Source organism: Phacochoerus africanus, chromosome 10 (assembly GCF_016906955.1).
Source record: "Phacochoerus africanus isolate WHEZ1 chromosome 10, ROS_Pafr_v1, whole genome shotgun sequence".
Classification (NCBI taxonomy): domain Eukaryota; kingdom Metazoa; phylum Chordata; class Mammalia; order Artiodactyla; family Suidae; genus Phacochoerus; species Phacochoerus africanus.
In genome coordinates, this window is record NC_062553.1 from 67,119,203 (window position 1) to 67,143,340 (window position 24,138).

The window sequence follows — 24,138 nt, forward strand, 5'->3', positions numbered from 1 at the left end:
GCTCTGCCCCTGCCACTATGAACTCATCTTCTTCCTCAACTACCACTCAGAATGACACCACCACTTGTGTCACCACCATATCTGTCCATACCACTCTCTTCACAGCTTCCTCCACATTGATCACCACAGAGCCCATCACCTCCAGAGTTCAGGTGTCCTCATCACCTGCCACCATAACACAAGTACTTCCACCCCTCCCAGCACCACAGAGTGTCACTACCACAGCAACTCCTGACAGTTCATCTGCTGCTGTCAGCAGCACAGTCCCAACCACATCGACCATTTCTTCTTCCTCAGTCACGCAGTCTGTCTCCAGCACCTCTGTTGCCACCACATTTGTCTCTTCCAATTCCTCACAGCCAGCCACCAATACAGTCATTCTTTCTATCTCACTTGCTGCAAGCCCCAGCACCACCCCACCACTGTGACTATAGTTCCTTCCTCAACCATCACCTCTGTCACCACCACAGTGTCTCTGCCACTCTCCCCACAGCCACCTTCTCATTAACCTCCACTAAGCCCATCACCCCCATAGCTATCTCCTCATTACCTGCCACCATCACCACAAGTACTCCTGCCCCTCCTAGCACTGCAGAGAGTGCCACTGCCATGACTCCTTCCACCAGCTTGTCTGCTTCAGCCAGCACAGCCCTAGCCACTTGGACCATGTCTTCTTCAACCACTACACAGTCTGTCTCTACAAATTCTGCTGCCACATTTGTTTCTAACAAACCTGCTCCTACAACCATCACTGTCACCACAGAGATAGACACCACCACACTAGTCTCTTTTCTATATCAGCTGTCACTACATTTCCTGAGGCCTCCTTTACTGGGGAAGAGGCTCCCCCAATATCTATGAGGTGCCACTCATACCACCATGGCTGCTACAGGCAATCCTACCACATACGCCTCCACAGACACTTCTGACATGTCTGTAGACACACAGCCTGCCACTACCATGGCTGGTCTCATCACCATGTCTGCTATTACCAGCACCACACCTCCAGCCACAGTGACTACCACATCTTGTGCCTCAACCACTCCTTTCATGAGTACCTCATCAGCCACCACCACTCCTGCTGCCACTACTGCAGCAACCACAGCAATACCTGACACCACTTTAGCTGACACATCCAAATCACCTGCTTCCACCAAAGAAACATCTCTGACACCCCCACAATTCCTATGCCCACTACCACATCTGTTACCTCCAGCTTAATGATACTGCTCCTCTTGACACCACAACTCCAACTGTTGATGTGACAACCAATGCTGCCATCACAGATGATGACACTCCAATATTTAGCCCTAGCACATTTTAGGACACTACATTTGATGGCACCTCTGAGAGTGACACAGCTAAGCCCACATGAGATGCTTTTACAGAGCCCACATCAGATGCTTTTACAGAGAGTCAGGCTAAAACTGAGCCATCTTCTATAAGCCCAGCTACCATAGAGCATGATTTACATGGATGGAACATCTGAACCAAACTTAATCTGAGACCAAAATCTTCCACCCATTACTCTTTCTTACATACAGGCTAATTTTTCTCTATTCTTAATATCAAAAGGAAATTTAAAGAGCATAAGTGTATTTTATTTCAGTACACAAATTAAAACGATCATTTCTATCTATGAAATTATAGAGGCTTATCTTCAGATAGTGCAAATCATAATGACATTTTTCTAAAACCTATAGTCAAAAGAAAAATTTAAAGAATTAAGTCAACAGAATTCCCCAGTAGCCCAGCAGTTAAGGATTCGGTGTTGTCACTGCTGTGGCTTGGGTTCCATCCCTGCCCGGGATGCCGTGGGTACAGCCCAAAAAACCCCAAAAAGAACTAGGTCAAAATGTTAATGATGTTTGCTTTGGTGGATGAATTACAGAGAGAACGAAGTCATATTTTACCAAAGGAATCCTTTTCTCTCCCTAAACTTCCTGAATTCTCCATGTCACTTAGAAAATGCTTTAAATGCATTCTGGACTTGAGGGTCATCCACACACACAAATACAAATGCTTAATAAATATGAATAATGCTAAAGTAATCAAAGTTAACGGCAAGTAAGACAGCTTATGAAGAAAAGTTAATATGTTATTATTTACCTATTATTGCCATTAAGAGATCCTAAATTAAGAGCTTTTATCCACTATAGGTGCAATAACAATTTGTAAGTGAATCAAAAAAATTCAACATTTAACATAGAGTATATTATTCTTTACCTTACAAATGTATTTCTAAAAAGTTTTATGGGGGAGTTCCCATCATGGCTCAGCAGTAATGAACCCGACTAGTATTCATGAGGACACAGGTTCAACCCCTGGCCTCGCTCACTGGGTTAAGGATCCGGCATTGCTGTGAGCTGCAGTGTATGTTGAGGATGTGGCTCAGATCTGGCATTGCTATGGCTGTGGTGTAGGCTGGCAACTGCAGCTGATTCAACTCCTACCATGGAAACTTCCATATGCCACAGGTGTGACCCTTTAAAAAAAAAAAAAAAAAAGTTTCTCTAGTTAAAACAGAGATCAGCAAAACTTTTCTTTAAAGGACCAGATAATAAATACGTCAAGCTTTGTGGGTACTTTTTGTTTTGTTTGGTTGGTTGGTTTTACAATCCTTTAAAAATATAAAACTCAAATTAAGCCTGCATGCTGTGGTTTCCCAAACCCTGCTCTAGTAGAAAATTGCTTACCATGTTCACTAACTCTAAATTCTAACACACATTTCATTCTATGTTTGTTTCATAGACTCAATTAGACCTTTTTTTAATTATTCATTCTCTTGGAGTACAGATTCCTTCTTGAGACATATTAGGGTCATCTTTCTTTCTTTTTTGGGGGAGGGGTTGTCTTTGTCTTTTTAGAGCCACACTTGTGGCATATGGTGATTCCCAGGCTAGGGGTTGAATTGGACCTGTAGTCACTGGCCTACACCACAGCAACACCAGATCCAAGCCGCATCTGCGGCCTACACCGCAGCTCAGGGCAACACCAGATCCTTAACCCACTGAGAGAGGCCAGGGATCAAACCTGCGTCCTCATGGATACTAGTCAGATTCATTTCCACTGAGCCGGATGGGAAATCCCAGGGTCCCTCTCTCTAAGACGTCAAGAAACTGCCTCAAAATCATCCGAAGTTAAATTCACCTTTGCCAATATCTTTTCTGGGTTATGCTCAGCAAACCAGAGAGAAGATTTCTCCACATTCAGAACTCTTCTCACAGGGAACTATATCCAATTACTTGTGATGGAGCATGATGGAAAATAATAGGAGAAAATATAACAGATGTGTATAGATACACAATATGTATACATGTGCACATACATATATATATGTGAATATACTATATATACATATATGAGAGCATATATGTATATATGTATAACACATATGTATATATATGTACAACTAGGTCACTTTGCTGTACAGCAGAAATTGACAGAACAACATTGCAAATCAACTATAATTTAAAATTTTTTTTAAGAAGTCTTCTCTTGCTTCCTTTTAGCACAAAAGAAAAGAAAAATTATGGACTTCCTGTACTTTCATACAACTTTCCCAGTGACTATCTCTTTACTTAGATGTCTCTGTTTTGTTCTGTTTTAATTGGAAACCAGTTCTCAGAGTCTCTCCTTCCTTGGTAATGTTTACATAATCTGTCTCTTAGAGTAGGTGGAATTTCAAAACAACCTTTATCTCAGCAATTGCTTAGACAATGGATCAGATGTGTTGTAATATTTTATTACATAGAAGTTAAATCCCAAATATTTTAATGTATTTCCTAATACTTGTGTTAAGTTTTGTATCCATTCCTGGAGAAAAAAAATTAATTGATATTTAAAGGAAAAAAAAAAACATTTTCAAGCAAGTTTTTTAGAAGATTGTACCATATTTTAAAAACCCTTTTCATTATAGACATCAATTGACTCTCTTGTGTTCAGAAACTGAGATTCTATCCTTTACAAAAATTCACAGGATTCCAGAAAATGCCAGAAAAGTTATTGCCACCTCAACTACTTTTCTATTTATTGCATATCTGCATTGGTATGATAAGTTCCAAAGGCTATTAATCCACTTCAAAACTCAACCTAAGCAATTCTTTTATGAGGAGGACCAACCATGGTCAGATGCCAAGAATCGCCTCCTCTGTTTCTGCTACAAATGTCCACAGACTCTGCTATCCCCTGTAGAATGACATGGGTTTTTTCCTGCCTATTAAGTCTAAGGCCTTCTTACCCTGAGTCTTTTCCCACATTCCAATACAAAATCCCATCTTTAAAGTAGAACTAAAACTTCAGAGGCAGACATGGAATCACAAAAGTAGCTGCAATTGCCCTCAACCAGGAAAAGCCTTATTCAAGGGAATGATTTAGCTTAGGCTTTGCTAAATCCAAACCAAGAGGAAATAATCAAAATGAAATCCTGAAATCAATCAGAGAAGAAGGAAAAAAGATCTCCAGGCTAAAAAGGGTTGGTTTTAGAGAACTGAATCCAGATGTACTTAGTTGGTACAAAGGGTAGAGTCATGACGAAGAAAGACTGACAAGCTAACCTAAGTGGGAGAAATGGAAAAAACCAAATGAAGCATTTTACTGGAAAGTACAAACTATTTATCTAACCTTCCCCTAATAAACATACTTAGAGAAAGCACTATTAAGATTTAAATGTCACTATTATCCATTGTTGGTCCACTGGCTTTGTTTTGTTAAGCAAAATGAATGCCCCCACCGATTAGCAGAAATCTGTGTTTGCTTCGAATAATTGTTCTAGATTAGTGCTAATTATGAATTACATGAAAATACTTTGAATATAAAAAGGATTTAGGCACATTTAAGACATTAGGACTAATAATATAGATAAAACAAGTAGTAGTAGAAAATCAAAAACTAAAGAAGATGCACATAATTTTATTTCCTTTTTTCTTGCACGTACAGACATAAATTGGACTACATAGTTCCTGCCAAGACCAGCCAAAGCTGAGACCGTGCTCTTCACCACTTTTCAGGCTAATCTTTCATGATGCCATTAACAAATTCTTTTGCTCCTAATTCTAGACTATTTCTCTAAACCTGGATATAGATTCCACAGACTCTCCCATCCTGCAAAGACCTTCTCAAAATTATGAAGAAAGTCAACTGTCAATTTTAGGAAAAATAGAAGATACATTTTAAACAACAAAAACAAATCCTAAAATTATATTGATACAATAAAAGCTGTTTTAATCCACTGATTGAAATAATTGATGTTCTACATAGTCTAATTATGTTTAACAAAGGATATAGAAAGTATAAAATAATCTGAAAAGTCCATTGGCTGAGGGTCAGGGTAGAAAGAAGTTTGCTAAACAAACCTCCTACTGTGAAGTCTACTTTAATAGACTTTTCAACATCTGGTCCTGATTCAATCTGATAAGATTTCCCACCCCAACAGGAAGCATTTCCCAGTGGAAGTGAGAATGTAGTGAAGAGCAGAAAATCAGCTGTAGCTTTTCCATTTCACAAGAGCAGAATTCAGTGGGAAGAATGCTGTGAGATTATCATGTCGTGTAGCATCTAGCGCTGGAGTCCCCACTATGGCGTGCAACTGGATCAGCAGTATCTTGGGAGCACTGGGACACAGGTTTGATCCCCAGCCTGCCACATGGGTTAGGGATCTGGCGTAGCCATGGCTGCAGTTGGGTCGCAACTGCAGCTCAGATCTGATCCCTGGCCCAGAAACTCCATATGCCACAGGGCAATGGAAAAAGAAAAGAAACATCCAGGGCTAATCTAAAATATGGCATAAGGGTGATTTACTGTATGTTAGTAATTTCCTTAAATTATTTCCAAAATTTTGTATAATTGACATATGTTGCTTTATGATCATGAGTTCCTAAAATGTCAAGTGGCTCCAAAACTGCAAGAACATAAAGAGAATAAATGATATTCATTATTTATTGAAAAACAAAACCTGAAAGACATTAGATTAAGTTATAATATGCTCAGTTCTTTTTATGCTTTCCCAATATTAAAGAAAATTGAATCTGTTATCTTCAGTTATGAAACAAGACTAGAAATAATCAGACACTTCTGGAAATCCTATTAATTTTTTTAAGTCACTACAAATCATTATCAGTAAAGTGAGCAATAACTTAAGGTGATATGAGAATTGTTCAGATGAAGCCATGCACTCAGAAAAACATGTTTCATATCAATAAAAATTCTACTCCACTGTCATTTTTTACTACAACAAGCATATTGTAAATACATATCACTGGTTACTATCCAAAAAGAGGAAAATAAAAAATTATATTATAACACATATCCACTAACTCACCACTATGTCAAAAACTATGCCTACTTCTCACTGATGGCAATTCAATAGCTCAGGACATACAATTTAAAGTACTGTACCGGACCCTTTAAATTAGCTAATGTTATTCTCACAACAACTTGGTAAGGTAGATATCACTCCTATTTTGCAGACAGGAAAGGTGAGGTTTGGAGAAATTAGATAACTTGCCAAATATTACTTTGCTACTAAGTGGAGAAGCAAGGAATTAAACTGAAACAACACAACTTCTGAACCTACCCTCAGAAGCCGTATGTGAAAAAGAAAAAACTGACTGGCTTGAAATTGAATCACAGCTTCAAAACTGTATTCCAGTTTGAAGATTTTATATAGTAGAAATACCTAATTTGGAAAACTTTCATAAAAATCATTCTTAAATTTCTTTCTAAAAATAAATATTCATTGGTCTAGTCATTCAAGAGATCAGTATCTTGGGGAGAGTGTAAAAGAGAAGAACGTTCTAAAATAAAAGAAATTAAAAACATAGCAAGTAGATTCTGGAGTAGGATATCTTTTTGAAAGTTTCCAGTCCATTTGGTTGAAGGTTGTTCAGCATTTGGTTGTAATTTTGTTGTTTTTATGAGAGAAGTTGAGCTCCAGTCCTTCTATTCCGCCATCTTAATCCTGTCTCCCCGAAAATAGATCAATTTTTGAAAGAAGAGCCTTAACACACACACACACACACACACACAACATAGCAAGTAGATAAAACACATGGTCCTTATTTGAGTCCTGCTTAGAACAAAATAACTAAAAATACTCTTGACAAAACTTGGATATTCACTGAGTTTTAGATTATGTGTGAAATATTAATGTTATTAGATGTTGCTCTGTTGGGTTATGAAAGTTTTTTTACGGATAAAACTGAAATATTTATAGATTAGCTATCATTGTTTCTGTAATTTACCTCTAAATATTTCAACAAAACAATCAATTAAGCATCTATAGCAAAATGTTAACCACCATGAAATTTATGTGTGTGTGGTTGTGCATTATACCACTCTCCTCACTCTTGTGTATGTTTGAGTATTTTTCAAAGTAAAAAGTCAAAAATTTTTAAATTATTCATATTTTAAAATGCAATGTTTCTCTTTCAACTCTGAAGCCATTGTCCTTCACCAATATAGCTAACCCTTGAACAACATGGATTTAAACTACATAGGTCCACTTTTACAGGAATTTTTTTAAATAAATACTACACTACAGTACTACATGATCCATGGTTGGTTCAATCTGTGGATGTGGAACTGAGGATGCAGAGGCCCACTGTAAAGTTATACGTGGATTTCCAACTACACAGGTCGGTTCCCCTAACCCCTGAGTTGCTCAAGGGTCAGCTGTATTTAGCATCAAGTTACTTCCTTTAATCCTCTGCCCTTCACTAAACTGTATTTCTTGAAGGAGGAAAATTGGTGCTCTATCACATGGACTGTCAGAGGACAATCCCTCTGCTTATTCTGAGAGGCCAACAGGAAAGAGTGGAAGATGTGTTCCTCCTTGGAAGACCTGGGCCACGGTTGTTCAAGTCTCCTTAAGTTTCGTCAATCATTATCATGCTTCTTACCAATCAGGTAAATTATTCAGTGAGAACCTCTTACAGTCACTTTGTTCATCAGGAAGAAACTGATGCACAAAGGACTACTATAAACCTCAGCAAATTATAAGTATAATTCCTTTGTCTTTAAAATCAAATTCCTTGACAGAAGTGACCTTATCCTAAATCAAACAAATTTCCTATTTCCACAAAACTCAACTGGAGTGCTATAAAACTGGAAGACTCTCTTGTGCATTCTCTTCCTTTGCTTCCAGTTACCATCCTAAGAGGATCAACTGAAGGCAACCAACGGATCAAACATCCTAAGAAGAAAGAATCACACCAGGCCAGGTATGGATATCTTAGATATAACAGGGACTAATATTCAAATTTAACTAAGCAGCTTTCAAGTTATACACATATTTTCGAAAATAGCCACAGTTGTTCTAACAGTTATTTCCCTCTGTTCTTGTGAACTGCTAAACTTGTGATAACAGAGTCAACTCACATGTTACTAGAAGAAAATATTGTCAGTGGAGAAGATTTTGTTAATCTTTTTAAATTTTTTAATCTTAAAAAAGAAGAAAATCTGACATGATTAGGAACCTGGTAAAATAATAATAATTTCTTTCTACCCAATTGGGCGACAAGGTTTTATTCTTAGTATACTAGTACTATAATGATAACCATCACTGAGCCCTTGTCATGGACCAAACACTGTCCTCAGTACAATCTGTAATATATATTATTCCAGCCAATCCTCAGGAGAGTCTTAAAATGTAAGACAGCAACTCACTCAGAGTCACGCAGTAAGGAGCTGAGAAGGATTTAAACCAAGTATTACTGACTCTAATACCCTCCAGTTTGATAAACCACAGGGCTATATTATGAAGTGTGTCAGATCTGATGGCACACCACATGATGTGTGCATACTAATTTATTTGCCCTAATATCTACTATGTCTACATAAAGATTTAACCTTTATTTTGCTTGCTAAGGTCAGGTTGACATGCACATATTGTATACATTCAAAACAAGAAGAATAAAAGTCTATGTCCCTCCCTTACTCTTTCATACTACAACCTGAAGCCAAAAGTACAATCATCTTTTAGTGGGTTTTTTTTTTTTAATTGATTAAATCTATACTATGTGTTAAGCCTGATGATATAAAATGAATAAAACATAATTCCGGGGGTTCCCTTCATGGCTCAGCGCCTAATGAACCTGACTGGAATCCATGTGGATGCAGGTTTGATCCCTGGCCCCGCTCAGTGGGTTAAGGATCCGGAGTTGCCATGAACTGTGGTGGAGGTCAAGACGCAGCTCGGATCCCCCTTTGCTGTGGCTGTGGTGTAGGCCAGCAGCTACAGCTCCGATTCAACCCCTGGCCTGAGAACTTCCATATGCCACAGTTGTGGCCCTAAAAAGCAAATAATAATAATAATAATTCCTATACTTTAGAAACTTAGAAAAGGAGGATGAAATTGTAAAATCTTCAGTTGAATGAAATTTAGAAAAGAGTCCCTTTAATATAGTTCTTTGTCCTAAGTAGCAGCCTTATAACAAATGAACAAGGAATACCTTCTTTGCTTAAAAGAAATCAATGGAACATTTACAAAACCATGTTTGGTAAATATCTGGTAGTTTGTATGATGGTTCACCAAATAGAGAAAATTCTAGATTGAGAATAGAAATAAGAAGAAACTTCTTTCCCTTATTGCTAAAATTCCTAAGGTCCTGCCCTTCCTAGGCAACCTTTAGTGTCGGCAGCAAATGCTTATGCTACAAACAAGTTACAAGAGTTATTCTTTTTTTGTTTTTCTTTTTACGACTGTACCTGCACGTGTGGAAGTTCCCGGGCTAGGTGTCAAATCAGAGCTGTAGCTGCAGGCCTGTGCCGCAGCCATAACAATGTCACATCCAAGCTACGTATGTGACCTACACCACCGCTCCTGGTAATGCCAGATCCTTAACCCACTGATCGAAGCCAGGGATTGAACCCACATTCTCCCAGACATTATGTCGGTTCTTAACCTGCTAAACCACAATGGGAACTCCAACAAGAATAATTCTTGATTCTCCTTCATTACATTCTCTCTGAAAGAATGTGTTTCAGTCTGAAGCAATTTTGCCTCACCACTATGGAGTGAAAATAAACACATAATTTTCAGAAGCTACCGGTCTCTTTTAAACTGTACTTTATCACAAAAATAAATCATTTACCAAAACGCATTCCTCTCCCACTTTTCTCCCAGAAAAGCCGCTTTTCTGCTTTTTCCAGGAGCCAAGAGAAAAAATGAAAACTCTGCCACTATTGGTATGCATCTGTTCCCTAAGTGCTTGCTTCTCAGTAAGTATCCCCCTAAATAAATTTTAGTCTTATGTATTAGTAATATTCGGCATGTATATCTAATGGAGACTTCAAAAGTACAACATACAATTCTTATTTTCAAGACGCTTGGCATCTTTTTTTTTCTGTGAAACATAACAAATAATTATTTAAAATACAAGAAAATAGTTTGGTTCATTTAATTCATATTTGCATAGCACCAACTTTATCATGGATGTGATAAGATCAGATGGCGATGCAAAAGACAAATTATGTAGGACCTCATTGGTGTAGAATATGGACCCCCTTCTCAGTGTATTAGGAAACCTCAGAATGATTCAAATGTCCACAGGGAAATGTAATGGCTCCAGGTTCCAAGGAGAAAACAGACTGCAGGGGACAAAAGTTGAGGTAAAGAGATTACTTAAGGAGCTGCACTAGAGTTCCCTGGTGGCCTAATGGTTAGGGATCCAGCATTGTCACTGCTGCAGCTTAGGTCACTGCCGTGGCACAGGTTCAGTCCCTGGTCTGGGAACTTCCACATATGGTGGGCATGGCTATAAAAAAAAAGGAGGCTCTGGCAGTGGTCCAGATAAAAGATAATGCTGACTTGCACTAAATATCAGCAATTAAAATGAAACATGAGGGTGGGATTTGAAATATATTTTGGTGATGAAGTCTACTATAACTTCAGCTGGACTGGGTATGGGGTAAAAGAAATAAATGGACAGTTCTGTTTTGGACATGTTAAACTTGACATGGCCATTGGACTTCTACAAGGAGATGTCAAGAGGCAATTAGATACACATTGCCTGGGGTTCAGATAGAATTCGCGGGGGTAAAGTCTATATCTAGAATATATTTGAAGTCATTATACCTTATGAAATCACTTAGAAAAGATATGAAGTTTGAATATAGGACAGAGAAAATGGAGGAACTGCAAAAGAAGACAGGAAGGCATGGCTTCCAAAACCAATAGAAAAGGACAAAATGGAACCTACCCTTAAGATATTTATGGTCTACTGGGAAAGGAAGATTAAAATTAAAGACTCAAGTTGAGGAGTTCCCTTCATCGCGCAGTGGTTAACGAATCCAACTAAGAACCAGAAGGTTGCGGGTTCGATCCCTGCCCTTGCTCAGTGGGTTAATGATCCAGCGTTGCCGTGAGCTGTGGTGTAGGCTGGTGGCTACAGCTCCGATTCAACCCCTAGCCTGGGAACCTCCATATGCCACGAGAGCAGCCCAAGAAATGGTTAAAAAAAAAAAAGACAGAAAAAACAAAAACAAAAAAAGATTCAAGTTGATACACGGTATTAAAAAAAAAACCACATTTATCTCTAATGCTAAACATCTCTATGTGTTTGTTCACTTTTATTTTGACAAAGTTGAAGGAAGGATCCAAAAGTGGAATGTAGGAGTTCTTGTTGTGGCTCAGTGGTTAACGAATCCGACTAGGAACCATGAGGTTGTGGGTTCAATCCCTGGCCTTGCTCAGTGGGTTAAGGATCCAGTGTTGCCGTGAGCTATGGTGTAGGTTGCAGACGCAGCTCAGATCCCACATTGCTATCTATGGCTCTGGTGTAGGCCAGCAGCTACTGCTCCAATTAGACCCCTAGCCTGGGAACTTCCATATGCTGCAGGAGTGGCCCAAAAAATGGCAAAAAGACAAAAAAAAAAGTGGAATGTAGATTTACTGGACATGGCTGAATAGCCTTAGAATATTATGAGTATAAAGAGGAGAGAGAGGACAGGAGAACTGATAAGGAAGATGGAATTTACTCTTGGATACTCTCATATTCCTCACTTAGCACATAATAACCACACCACACCACACCCACTACCATTGCCAAAAATATATATATATATCATGTTGGGTAGTGGACCTTAGTGCTGACTTCTATGATTGTAGCAGAAAGTGCATTCAAATTAGGCTCAGAATATATGGGATTAACCCATCATCTGAACATCCAAATGAATCCTGAGGTGCAATCTATCTACAGGGTCCCAATTTTCCTGTGTGAAAATAGTAATATCAGTATATACTCACAAGGCTGTTGAAGAGAAATGAGAACACATCCATTTATAAGTTATAAAGCATAGTATAGATGTTAAAATTGTGACTGTAGTAATTGTTATATAAGATTGTTATAATCTCTATTTACGTACTAGTTTTTAAGGATTTAAGGTCTGAATATGTATGGTGATATTAACTTTATAGCAGGTTAAATTTCAACAAGAAACCCCTGGTTACCAAATATCTCTCAGTCAAAAGAAATGACATCCCAATCAATACAAATCATTGTGTGGTTGTGGAATGACTAAAGCTGGGTTGTTATTTTGAAGCCCTTGGAGGTACTTCCTACACATCCAGGCACCTAAAGAATCATCTCTTCCACATGTTCAGGATAAATGAAAACTCTTTAAATTGCCCAATTCTCAAAACGCTTCTAGTGAGAAGAGCCTGAATATGAAGAGTTATCACAAGAATACCTTAATCTGGTTCTTAGAAAACACAGAATGTACCAGAGACAGGCACCAACCCACCACTGGAAAAGACCAGTGCAAGGTCCTGGCAACAACCTACTCCGCTTTTGCAGAGAAATTTAAAGAAGCAGAGAGTCTGGCTGCTCTCATTCAGACGTTCCCCCAAAAGAGTGAGAGAATGTATTTTGGAGTCGGATGAGTTATATTTAACTCTGTTAAATATAACATTACTTAAATATATTATTTTCTCTTTGGAAAAAGATTACAGGTTTTCAAACAGTCATAAAAATAGGCTAGGTAGGCAAAATTGAAGACCTTCAGTGTGCTTCCTAATTTCAAGAAAGAGCCATTTGACTTTGCGGTCTTCTAGTTCTCTGCCTTTCTGTTTCATTCACAGCCTGTTTGGCATTCCTCTAGTTATTTAGTTATCTTTGACTTCCTCTGACCCCTCCTTTCTTGTTCCAGGTGTCTGGTCCCTCTCTGCTTCCCCCTCTTTGACCACACTCGCTTCCCCACCCCCTCACTCAAGCACACTCTCCTCTACCCCCTCCCTGACTCCCTTCTGCCCCTCCCCGACTCCCTTCTGCCCCTCCCCAGCCTTGTCTCTGTCACCAGGCCGTTCCCCCCTTGCCCCTCACCTGTTCTTCTCCTCTCCCCTCAGAAGTGTGATTTGTATATGGAGACACAGTCTCCTAAAAAGTTACTTAACCTCTCTGGGACTCAGTTTTCTCACTTTTATAGTAAGAATAATAACAATGCCTGCCTTACGGTGTCATGAAGAAATTAATAAAATTATATTCGTAAAAAACCACTTACAATAAGGCCTGACACAAAATGTTACATAAGGATGTTTTCGAACATAAATAATGGATATGAATAGGCAAATGGGGATATCTTTAATCTGCTCTTCTTGGCTTATCTATATTTATTATTTGCACCTCCAATCTTCAATCATCTAGGCTCAAACCCTTAGAGGCATTTTCAACTCCTCCCCCTCTCAAGCTTCCCTAAGCCCAATACCAATCAACAGATTCTGTTAAAGCCATCTATAACTGCCAGTCATAATAATTAGTCAATATAGTTTATGTAAACTAGTCAAACTGGTCATTTGCTGAATGTTCTATGCTAAGCCAACGTTAAAATTAATAGAATTTAATTAATTTGCCTTCATATGAAGATGTCAGATATTTATCTTGGTCACTAAATCAAAATAGCTGAAATGTTTTGACATCCTAATAGACACTTTTTAAATGTTAAGGTTTTATTCAATTATAAATTAGTTTCTTTATTATCAATTTCATGCATTTGCTCATTCAATAAATATCTAATGGCTGCCTGCTATATGCCATGCATAGTTCTAGGTATTGGGCATATAAAAATTAACAAAACAAAATCCCTAATACTTCATAAAGCTGATCATTTGATTAAAAGAATGAATAGTATAATTAGTTCAAAGCATAGAATTCAGAAAATTAGACTTTGAATCTGTAATTTAATTTAATCTGAATCATTTCATAAATGAATAAACTAAGATTCAGTAAAACTAAGGGATTTCCCCAAAGTCACTTAGCTATTTAATGGCACTAGAGAGACACAAACCTCCATTGATGCTCTGACGCTACAAGTGTCAAACATGATCCTCTTAGATCTGGAAGTTCTTCAAAGCATCTTCAGAAGCCATCTGGAAAGGGGGAGAATGAGCTGGTGAAATATAAGTCCCCTAATCCTGCTTTAAGCAGAGCAGTATTATAATTATCTGGATTATGTATTAAATCTGCAGGGAGGAGTTGCTTCAATAATGTGACCTGCTTATTTCATTAGAAAACCACTGCCCTCTAATGAAGAGGATCTCCTGAGAGATTCCATTGATTGGAGGTGCATCCCAGGTTCACAGTTAGAGATTCTGGAATTCTGTGGCCTTTGAGAAAGATCTATGCAAAAACATCAAGGTCATGTGGATCAGAAGCCATTATTTTAACTTACAAAAGTCTCAGAATTGAAATGCCCTGGGTAATTTTTTAAGGTGATTAATGCTTTTCCAAAGTTATTTTTGAGGCTGTGTATATTAGCTTCTAAGGAAGTTGTCTTAGCTAAACAACTCTGCTAATCTTTCAGAAGTTGTCACTTTACCTGCACTAAATTCTGTCTCTGAAAACAGCTTCCCAATGTGGGACTGGAATGATTTATCTATTTGATGGTCTAAAAAGGGTTTATGCGGAGATTATCACGAGGAAAAATATGACATAATTTGATTGGAACTCTAGGCTGTGTCCCCTTTATCCTTACGATAATATTTCTTTTCTCTAATTTAAATTAATATTATTGATAATTTAAAATTCTAGTATGTATGGAATGCAGAAAAAAAGAGGAATATAAATAAATTACAGTATGTTTAGAGATAAGAAACCAAAACAGTAATTGGTACTTTAACTTAAATAGTGTCAACAACGGCTAAAGGAACTAAGAATGTTAATATTGCAGAATATAAGGCCCAGAAGGCATGGTAGGTATTTTCCAGTTTTGAAGGGCTCCAGGATCTTCTACATGATGCCAAAGCAGAGAAGGAAAAAATGAATATCTGAAGAAATAAATCTCTTTTCAGTTAAGAATGGAAATCTCAAGAAATACACTTCATTCTGTATAAAGAACTCATGGAAGATATGGTAGTGAGTGTCCAATCAGAAGAAGTTGCCAAGCATAGCCTGGAAAGTCACTCATGAAGTGTATTGGGAAAAATCAAGTATCAGATTACCAGTTGGACTAGATCAATGTTCTTTTCAGATGTGAACATCTTTAAGAAATCACGAAGGGTATGGGTCCTCCATCCAGATAAAATTCATAAACATGCAAAATCTACAATACCATAGGATCCATGAACCCCTTGAGTTTGTGTAATTTTAACTTTTTTAATGATAGAGTTAAAAGGTAATAACCAAAGTCCTTTCTCCAATTTACAAAGGCTAAAAATTAGATTTTCTATGTTATAGATGATATGAAGCTGAGGTATTGGCTTGTTAAGCTGGTTATGTGGGGTTTGTTTTTGGGCTTTTGTTCAGGTTTTGTTTTGTTTGTTTGTTTGTTTGTTTTTTGAGGATGATGGATACAAGAAGTGTGATTCAAAAGACTCTTTGATCTCAGTTGAATGTCTCTGACCTAAGTTTCACTGACAGAGTGCACCAAACAAGTAGCCCTTTTGCTCAAGCCTCAGGCAGTAACTTGATCATTTCCTACCAGAAGGAGAAGAGAGAAACAGCAAACACAAAAGGGCAGACCTAGCTAATTTTCCAGGCTTGAGCCCACAAGCCTATGTCCATCCTAGCTAGCTGGGAAATAAACACTTAACAAAAGGAAACTCTCTAATAGTAAACTGTCACTGAGATTTGGTGAAATTGGATGGATATTCATTCAACCCACTACAATATGGTTTCCAATCCCAAAACTACACACATGCTACTGATACCACATTCAGCAACAATCTCCTAGTTGAGAAATAAATGGATGTTTTCAGTTTTTGTACTTTTTTTCTTTTCTACAGCTCAGTGAAGCTCAAAAAAAGCAACGGAAAACACAAAAAGAGAATAATCTCCAACCATATAAAGTAAACCATGGATCTCCACCTCATCCCAAATTACCATCTTACTGGAATCCATTAATTAAAAAGCCATTATCTTTTGATCAGAATAGACTCTCTAAGATTCTAAATTCAAAGAGGAGACTCCCCCCAAGGCCAAAACCTTCCTGGCCACCCAATTATCCAGTTAAAAATAACGCTGTGTTTAACAATAATACCTCAGAAGCTACCACCCAATCCCCACCTGTGACTCCCACATCTACTTCCATCAATACCAGTATCCCTCCAGGTGTGCCTTCTGCTCAGAATTCTACCACCACATCTGCAAGAGAAAATAATGGCACCACAGGCTCTTCTGCAGCTACACCAGCACCACAACCCTCCACAGCTCCAGGGACCACAGCTGCCCCACCGACACCTTCCCCAGATGCACCAGCACCACAGCCCTCCACAGCTCCACTAGAGTCCACAGCTGCCCCACCAATATCTTCCCCAGATGCACCAGAACCACAACCCTCCACAGCTCCAGGGACCACAGCTGCCCCACCGACACCTTCCCCAGATCCACCAGCACCACAGCCCTCCACAGCTCCAGGGACCACAGCAGCCCCACCGACACCTTCCCCAGATCCACCAGCACCACAACCCTCCACAGCTCCAGGGACCACAGCTACCCCACCGACATCTTCCCCAGATGCACCAGAACCACAACCCTCCACAGCTCCAGGGACCACAGCTGCCCCACCGACACCTTCCCCAGATCCACCAGCACCACAGCCCTCCACAGCTCCACCAGAGTCCACAGCTGCCCCACCAACATCTTCCCCAGATGCACCAGAACCACAAACCTCCACAGCTCCAGGGACCACAGCTGCCCCACCAACACCTTCCCCAGATCCACCAGCACCACAGCCCTCCACAGCTCCAGGGACCACAGCTGCCCCACCAACACCTTCCCCAGATCCACCAGCACCACAGCCCTCCACAGCTCCACCAGAGTCCACAGCTGCCCCACCAACATCTTCCCCAGATGCACCAGAACCACAAGCTCCACAGCTCCAGGGACCACAGCTGCCCCACCAACACCTTCCCCAGATCCACCAGCACCACAGCCCTCCACAGCTCCACCAGAGTCCACAGCTGTCCCACCAATATCTTCCCCAGATGCACCAGAACCACAACCCTCCACAGCTCCAGGGACCACAGCTGCCCCACCGACACCTTCCCCAGATGCACCAGAACCACAGCCCTCCACAGTTCCACCAGAGTCCACAGCTGCCCCACCAACATCTTCCCCAGATGCACCAGAACCACAACCCTCCACAGCTCCAGGGACCACAGCTGCCCCACCGACACCTTCCCCAGATCCGCCAGCACCACAGCCCTCCACAGCTCCACCAGAGTCCACAGCTGCCCCACCAACATCTTCCCCAGATGCACCAGAACCACAGCCCTCCACAGCTCCACCAGAGACCACAGCTGCCCCAAATACAGCACTTAATCCTTCAACCACTCAGACACCTGAAACTTCCAAATCTACAGCTATACCCACAACCCAAACTCCAGTAGCCACTACACAAACTACTACTGTTGAAGAACCAGCTTTATCTTCTATTGGAAAAGCATTTTATAAATTCTTCTCAACTGCTAGTGAGCTGTGGGGGGAAGTCTGGGATGTTGTAAGAAAGCACTAGTACATCATACATTGTGAAGTGTTCTGCCATTATATACAACTTGTGAGTACAGAACGACCATTTTAATTTTATCACCAATCTCAAAGTGAAATCATAATATTACTCAAATTTAAAGCACTATCACTAATCTTTCACCTCACAAGACCTATTAACAAGAAAAACCACTTCTATCTCACAAAGCAGGTGCCTGACCATGATTTAAGATGACTTTGTGGAACCTACAGAGAGCCCACTAAGGGAAGAGGAAGCCATTAGGTAAAGAGAGAAAAATGTTTAGATTAGCAATCATTTACTCTTCCCCAAATGTTGGTAACTGTAAGGGGAAGTTGCCTTCATATATACCACCAGTCCAAAAACCACCTAATTCCACAAATATAAAGGGATAAAATTAGGTTTATCCAAATGAACAAAAACCTCAAAATATCTATAGTCTTATCATTGTATTACTGAATAGTGACAAAGACCCTTTAAATCATCTTAAAACTTTAAATGAAATTCCATTCCAAAACATGAGAGCCAAGAAGGGGATAGCTGATATCAAAAGAAGATTTGAAGTGATTAAAAATGAAATCTGACAACCAAGCACAAACCAGGACTCTGGAACTACATTTTTGAAAGCATGTAATTATTTAGAGTTTCATGATTGACATTATATTATACAGTTAAGATCTGGTGTGCTTAATTCTAGCCTCTGTGAACCAAAGAGACTTTTTTCATGTTTACATGGTGCTCATAACATTTTACTATTAATTCAGTTAATTCAGTTTACTACTAATTTGGTTAATTCACAGTAATTCAATGTGAAATGTATTCAACAGTAATATTTTCTAAAACTTGTATCCATACATTTGAATGTGTTTCCAAGTAAACCATATTAAACTACTGCCCTGATGTCAAGTTTGCAAAGTTGTCTCTGAAAATAAACACTGATTCTACTTGTAAAAGAATTAAACCTACCTACTTAATATAGAGAGATGATGTTAATTTGGGGATGTGAAGGCATTTTTATTCTCTGTCACTGCTACTAAGAATTCTGGTGATTGTATTTAGATATTCTGCCAAATAATAAATACTTCATATGACAACCTATTTATGCTGTGTGTATTTGAAGCCCTTTGTTCCTGCTTAGATTGTGAGATGAGTGAAGAGTCCTAAATAAAGATTTGTATTCTCACCATTTCTGCCACTAATTAGCCAGTGACCTGGATACAGCACTCTATATCTCTGAACCTCGGGTTTTTTCATCCTTCAAACAGAGCAGTTAATTTACTTAAATTAACTTAATCTTGACTTACTTTTACTTATCAATATGTGTTTTCATTCATTTCAAATTCTGTATTTGTCCCGTGCTTTTCAGACTGACAAAGACCCCTATCCCTTTCACTTAATTCTGCTCTTTCCACTATCATCTTGGAGCAGCTCAGTACCTTTTTTTTTTTTTTTTTTTAACTATTTAAACTATTTTAAAAGAAGAGCAATTAGGAGTTCCCTAGGGACCTAGCAGTTAAGGATTTGGCATTGTCACTGCTGTGGCTTGGGCTCAATCAATGGCCAGGGAACTTCCAACATGCTACAGGTGTAGACCAAAAAAACTACAAACAAACAAACAAAAAACTAGTCCTTTCCCGGGGAATACTCCTCGGTTTTAGAATGGCCAAGATATGTCATCTTGAGGTTGAAAATCTTACCATTATCAACACGCACTTCATTATATGAATTGGAATTTTAGGTCAAAACCTTGAATGTGATGAATGGTATGGAATAGGATGGAATAGAATGAAATGGAACCAAACAGAATAGGATGGAAAGTTAATAACATTATTAACTGTGTGCATTACAACAAACACTATATTCAATTGCCCTGAGCAGTGTGAGAGAAAGAGAAAGTTAACCTTATACAGTTTCTTTATACTAACATAACCTGTGATTAGTTAGGAAGCAAAATGATGGAGAGTTCTATTGACAAAAGTGTCTAGAAATTTCACTATATTTGTTGTAAAGGAGAATATACAGATCAACATTTTAGAGGTTCATGGAAATTATAATATTTTAATTGAATCTTTATAAATTCCCCTTACAATAGCTCATTTTAATACCAAAAGAAAGAAGTAAAAAACATCAAGGCATGGTTCAAGCTCAGTTGCCAGATCTAGCAGTACAAATAGCGATAACTTTGATAAAAATTTTACCTCTCATACTTAAACCTCAAAATTTGAGCTCCACTGAGGAAATAAAATGTGTAAAACTCAATGAAAATGACAGATCATAATGCATTGTTCATAATGATAGTCCTACAAATGAAAGCTTAAAACCTGTAAATTTAAAGAGACATTGGAACCTGGCATGATTTTCTTCTTAATAAAACTACTGAATATCCTCAAAGAAAGAAAACTAAGTTTAGGCAAAATTTTCCATCTTTCAATGACTATTAATGAGAAAACTTTATTACTTTATTTAGTTGCACAATATGGGGAGGGAAGTGGATTGTTAAAATACTGAGAAAATTTTCCTTTTAGTGTGTATGGATATATTTTTATGATTTTTAAAGACAAATCAGCTAATTAATAAAAAAACTCTTAATGAGAATGAAACTGAGCAGGGCCTAGGGGACACCAGCTTCGATGACTAAGATTCCCTAAAGAAAGAAGAAGGTATGTCTGCCCCAACACTGATTCTTATCTGAAACCCTGTTTGTCTCTTTTTAGACTATAAAACTCCCTGCAATTCTTCTCCAAAGGAGGCACAGTTTTTAAGGCATTAGCGTGCCTCAGCCTACTTTGCCTGGCAAAGCAATAAAAGCTATTTTTTCTCCTTCACCCAAAGTTCTGTCTCTGCATTTTTATTTGGCACTGGTGAGCAGAGGCCAAGTTTTGGCATCAATAATACATTTATTTGTTTTCCATTGCTCTGTGACAAATTACCACAAATTTATAATTTTGCTTAAATTTGAAAATTTTCTTAAAGCAATACAAATGTGTTGTTTTTGTAGTTCTGAAGTTCAGAAGTCCTAACATCAAAGTGTTTACAGGACTGTGTTCCTTCTAGAAGTTCTAGGGGACAAATCATTTCCTTGCCAGTTTCTCAAGGACACATGTGTTCCTTGGCTTGTGACCCCATCCTCCATCTTCAAAGCCAGCAGCACAGCATCTTCTAATATCTCTCTCTGCTTTTGTCTTTTTGACTCACTCTGTTTTCTCTCTCTTCCTTATAAGAACATTTGTGATTACATTTTGATAACCTCTCCATCTCATGGTTCTTAAAATCTTCAACGACCTTTTTGTCACGTAAGGTAATATATTCACAGATCTGGAGATCTGGACTTTGACATCTTCAGAGGGCAATTATTTTATCAACCACAATGCATTAGCTCACCACACTTGTACAGAAGATGTAAAAGCACTGTTCATTGTACCGGTACAGGATAGTAGGTATTTTTGCCATTGCACCTAATGATAGACTTGATAAAGATATATGACTCTTTCAATGTATACCAGATATATAATGTGTGACAAGATGACTTCTTTATGAAGGATTAGTTGTATTGTTTAAATTTACCTCACACCTGAGCATTTTAAATATTTTTACAAAATTGGAGTTCCTGTCATGGCTCAGCGGAAGCGAATTCAGCTGGGAACCATGAGGTTTCGGGTTCCATCACTGGCCTTGCTCAGTGGGTTAAGGATCTGGAGTTGCTATGATCTGTGGTGAAGGTCGCAGATGCAGCTCAGATCCCACGTTGCTGTGGCTCTGGCATAGGCCAGCAGTAACAGCTCTGATTAGACTCCTAGCCTGGGAACCTCCATATGCTATGAGTGCGGCCCTAAAAAGAGACAAAAGACAAATAAAATAAAATATTTTTACAAAATTGACAAAATGGGCCAATATAAATTAAACTTGTATATGTATTTTCATTCTTAGAAAGATATTTACTTATAATTAAAAATTCCTGCCTCAATGCTGTTTTTTATTTTTTCAGCTTTATTGAGACAAATAGAATTGTAAGATTTTTAAATTATAAAATGTGATGATTTGATAAGCAGATACAATGTGAAAGACTTCTCTTCATCAAGTTAATTAACAAAACTATCACCTCACAGTAGTTCCCTTTGTGGCTCAGTGCTAATGAACCTGACTAGTACCCATGAAGATACGGGGTTCCGGTTCAATCCCTGGCCTCCCTCACTGGGTTAAGGATCTGGCGTTGCCATGAGGTGTGGTGTGGGTTGCAGACATAACTGGGATCTGATGTTGCTGTGGGCTGTGGTGTAGGCTGGCAAGTACAGCTCCAGTTCGACCCCTAGCCTGGGAACTTCCATATGCCACAAGTGCAGACCTAAAAAGGAAAAAAAAAAAATCACATCATATATTTACCTTCCTCTTTTTTTTTTTTCTTTTTTGGTGAGAACACTTAAGTTCCACTCCCATAGCAATTTTTAATTATACAATACAGTATTATCCACATTTTACATTAGATCCTTAGGCCTTATTGTTCTTAGAACTAAAAGTTTGTACCCTTCTACCAACATCTCCCTATCTCCCCCACCAACCCCTAATAACCACCGTTGTATTCTGTTTCTATGAGTTTGGCTTTTTGTTGTCATTGTTGCCGTTAAGAATCCACACATTAATGATTCCATGCAGTATTTGTCTTTCTCTGTCTGGTTTACTTCAGGGAGCATTATGCCCTCCAGTTTCATCCATGCTGTCATAAATGACAAGATCTCCTTCTGTGTGTGTAAATATTTGTTAAGGGGTTAATATCTAAAATAAACAAGGAACACATACAACTCAATAGCAAATAAATAACCTAATTTTTAAGTAAGCAAAATACCTGAATAGACATTTTTCGAGACACCTAAATGGCCATCAGGTACATGAAAGGATGCTCAACATAACTAATCAGCAGGGGAATGTAAATCAAAACCACAATGAGATATGGCACTTGCCCCAGTTAAGGGGGCTATCGTCAAAAAGAGGTAATGTGCTGGTTAGGATGTGGAGAAAAGAGAACCTGGCACACTATTAACAGGAATTTAAATTAGTAGAGCCACCATGGAAAATAATATGGAAAGTGTTAGCTTCGTCCAGGGAAAACCAAGACCTAGCTCTAAGCTCTCGACCCACTCTTGGAGAAACATAAATAAGACATGACTAAGTCTTCCCCGAAATCATGTGACCCAATCTTAAAGACTACCTCACCCAGGAGAGTGTCTAAACCTCTGCTCGTATCCCACTAACAATTCTCCCAAGCTGATTAGTCTGTTCCTTTTTCACCCAATTTACATAGTTTGTTGAAAGTACACATATTGGTCTGTTCCTTTCCACCCTATTTTACATAAGAAATGGCCAAACAGCTTCTGCACAGAAACCCCCTTGTTGGCACCCACATACAACCTTCCTCCTCAAATGGCTGACTGCTGACCCCCCCTTGTGAGTCAGCCTGGCAGTATGCCCTACTAATAAGGTCTTTTACGCCTGAACTCGGGTCTCGTCCTTTTGGCCAAATTAAATAGAGAACTACCATATATGATCAGTGTCAGGAGACATTTTTCTACAATCTTTTCTTAGCCTCTCTGTTTCTATTTTCTCTGCTGAAAACTCCATCTTGTCCTGCTTTACCTTTACCCTATATTCATGCTTGAAAAACAGTCGCAGTGCTGAAATAATTTAAGCTTAAGAACAAAGACCAAAAGACATAAGTTATTCATGTGGTCAGCTGAATGAGGACATAACACATCGATCTAGGCATGCCGGACCTGTGCATGATATGTCCTGTTAAAATAAGAGAAAGAGGAGCCTTAAGGCCCCAAGGGTTTTATGAGGGGTCGTTAGCAGGATATGCATCAGCAAGGAGAATGAGGTGCAAACCTAGGCACACAGGGTTGCTGCAGATAGGGATGCCTTCTGCAGAAGCACAATGGTGATTCTCTAGATGCTATGCATAGACAGCTGATACCAAGCTTCCTCAATGCTAATGACTGTTAAATATCTAAAGGTCAGAGTAAAAGCTTAACCAGCTACCCGAAATGTGACTTTTAAAATAACAACAACAAAAAAAAAATCCTCACTTGATGAAATCCTAAAGAGCACAATAAAAGCAATGTGGTTTCTTGAGGTGGTGCTCTTGGTAACTGAGACCTTGAGGTGCCCCCCCAACCGCCGCCCACCCTCCATTCCCACCTTTAATTAAGA

The 24,138-nt window shown here is 38.8% G+C and overlaps 1 protein-coding gene across 1 annotated transcript; it reads left to right on the forward strand.

Annotated features, from left to right (window-relative positions):
- The first annotated feature begins 8,083 nt into the window (after positions 1-8,083).
- On the forward strand, positions 8,084-19,035 carry LOC125138025 (mucin-7-like). Its single transcript, XM_047799259.1, is given in 4 exon segments — positions 8,084-8,219; positions 10,124-10,218; positions 16,217-17,611; positions 17,614-19,035. Coding segments are annotated over 3 exon segments (1,782 nt in total). The 5' UTR covers positions 8,084-8,219; positions 10,124-10,164; the 3' UTR covers positions 17,947-19,035.
- The last annotated feature ends 5,103 nt before the right edge of the window (positions 19,036-24,138 follow it).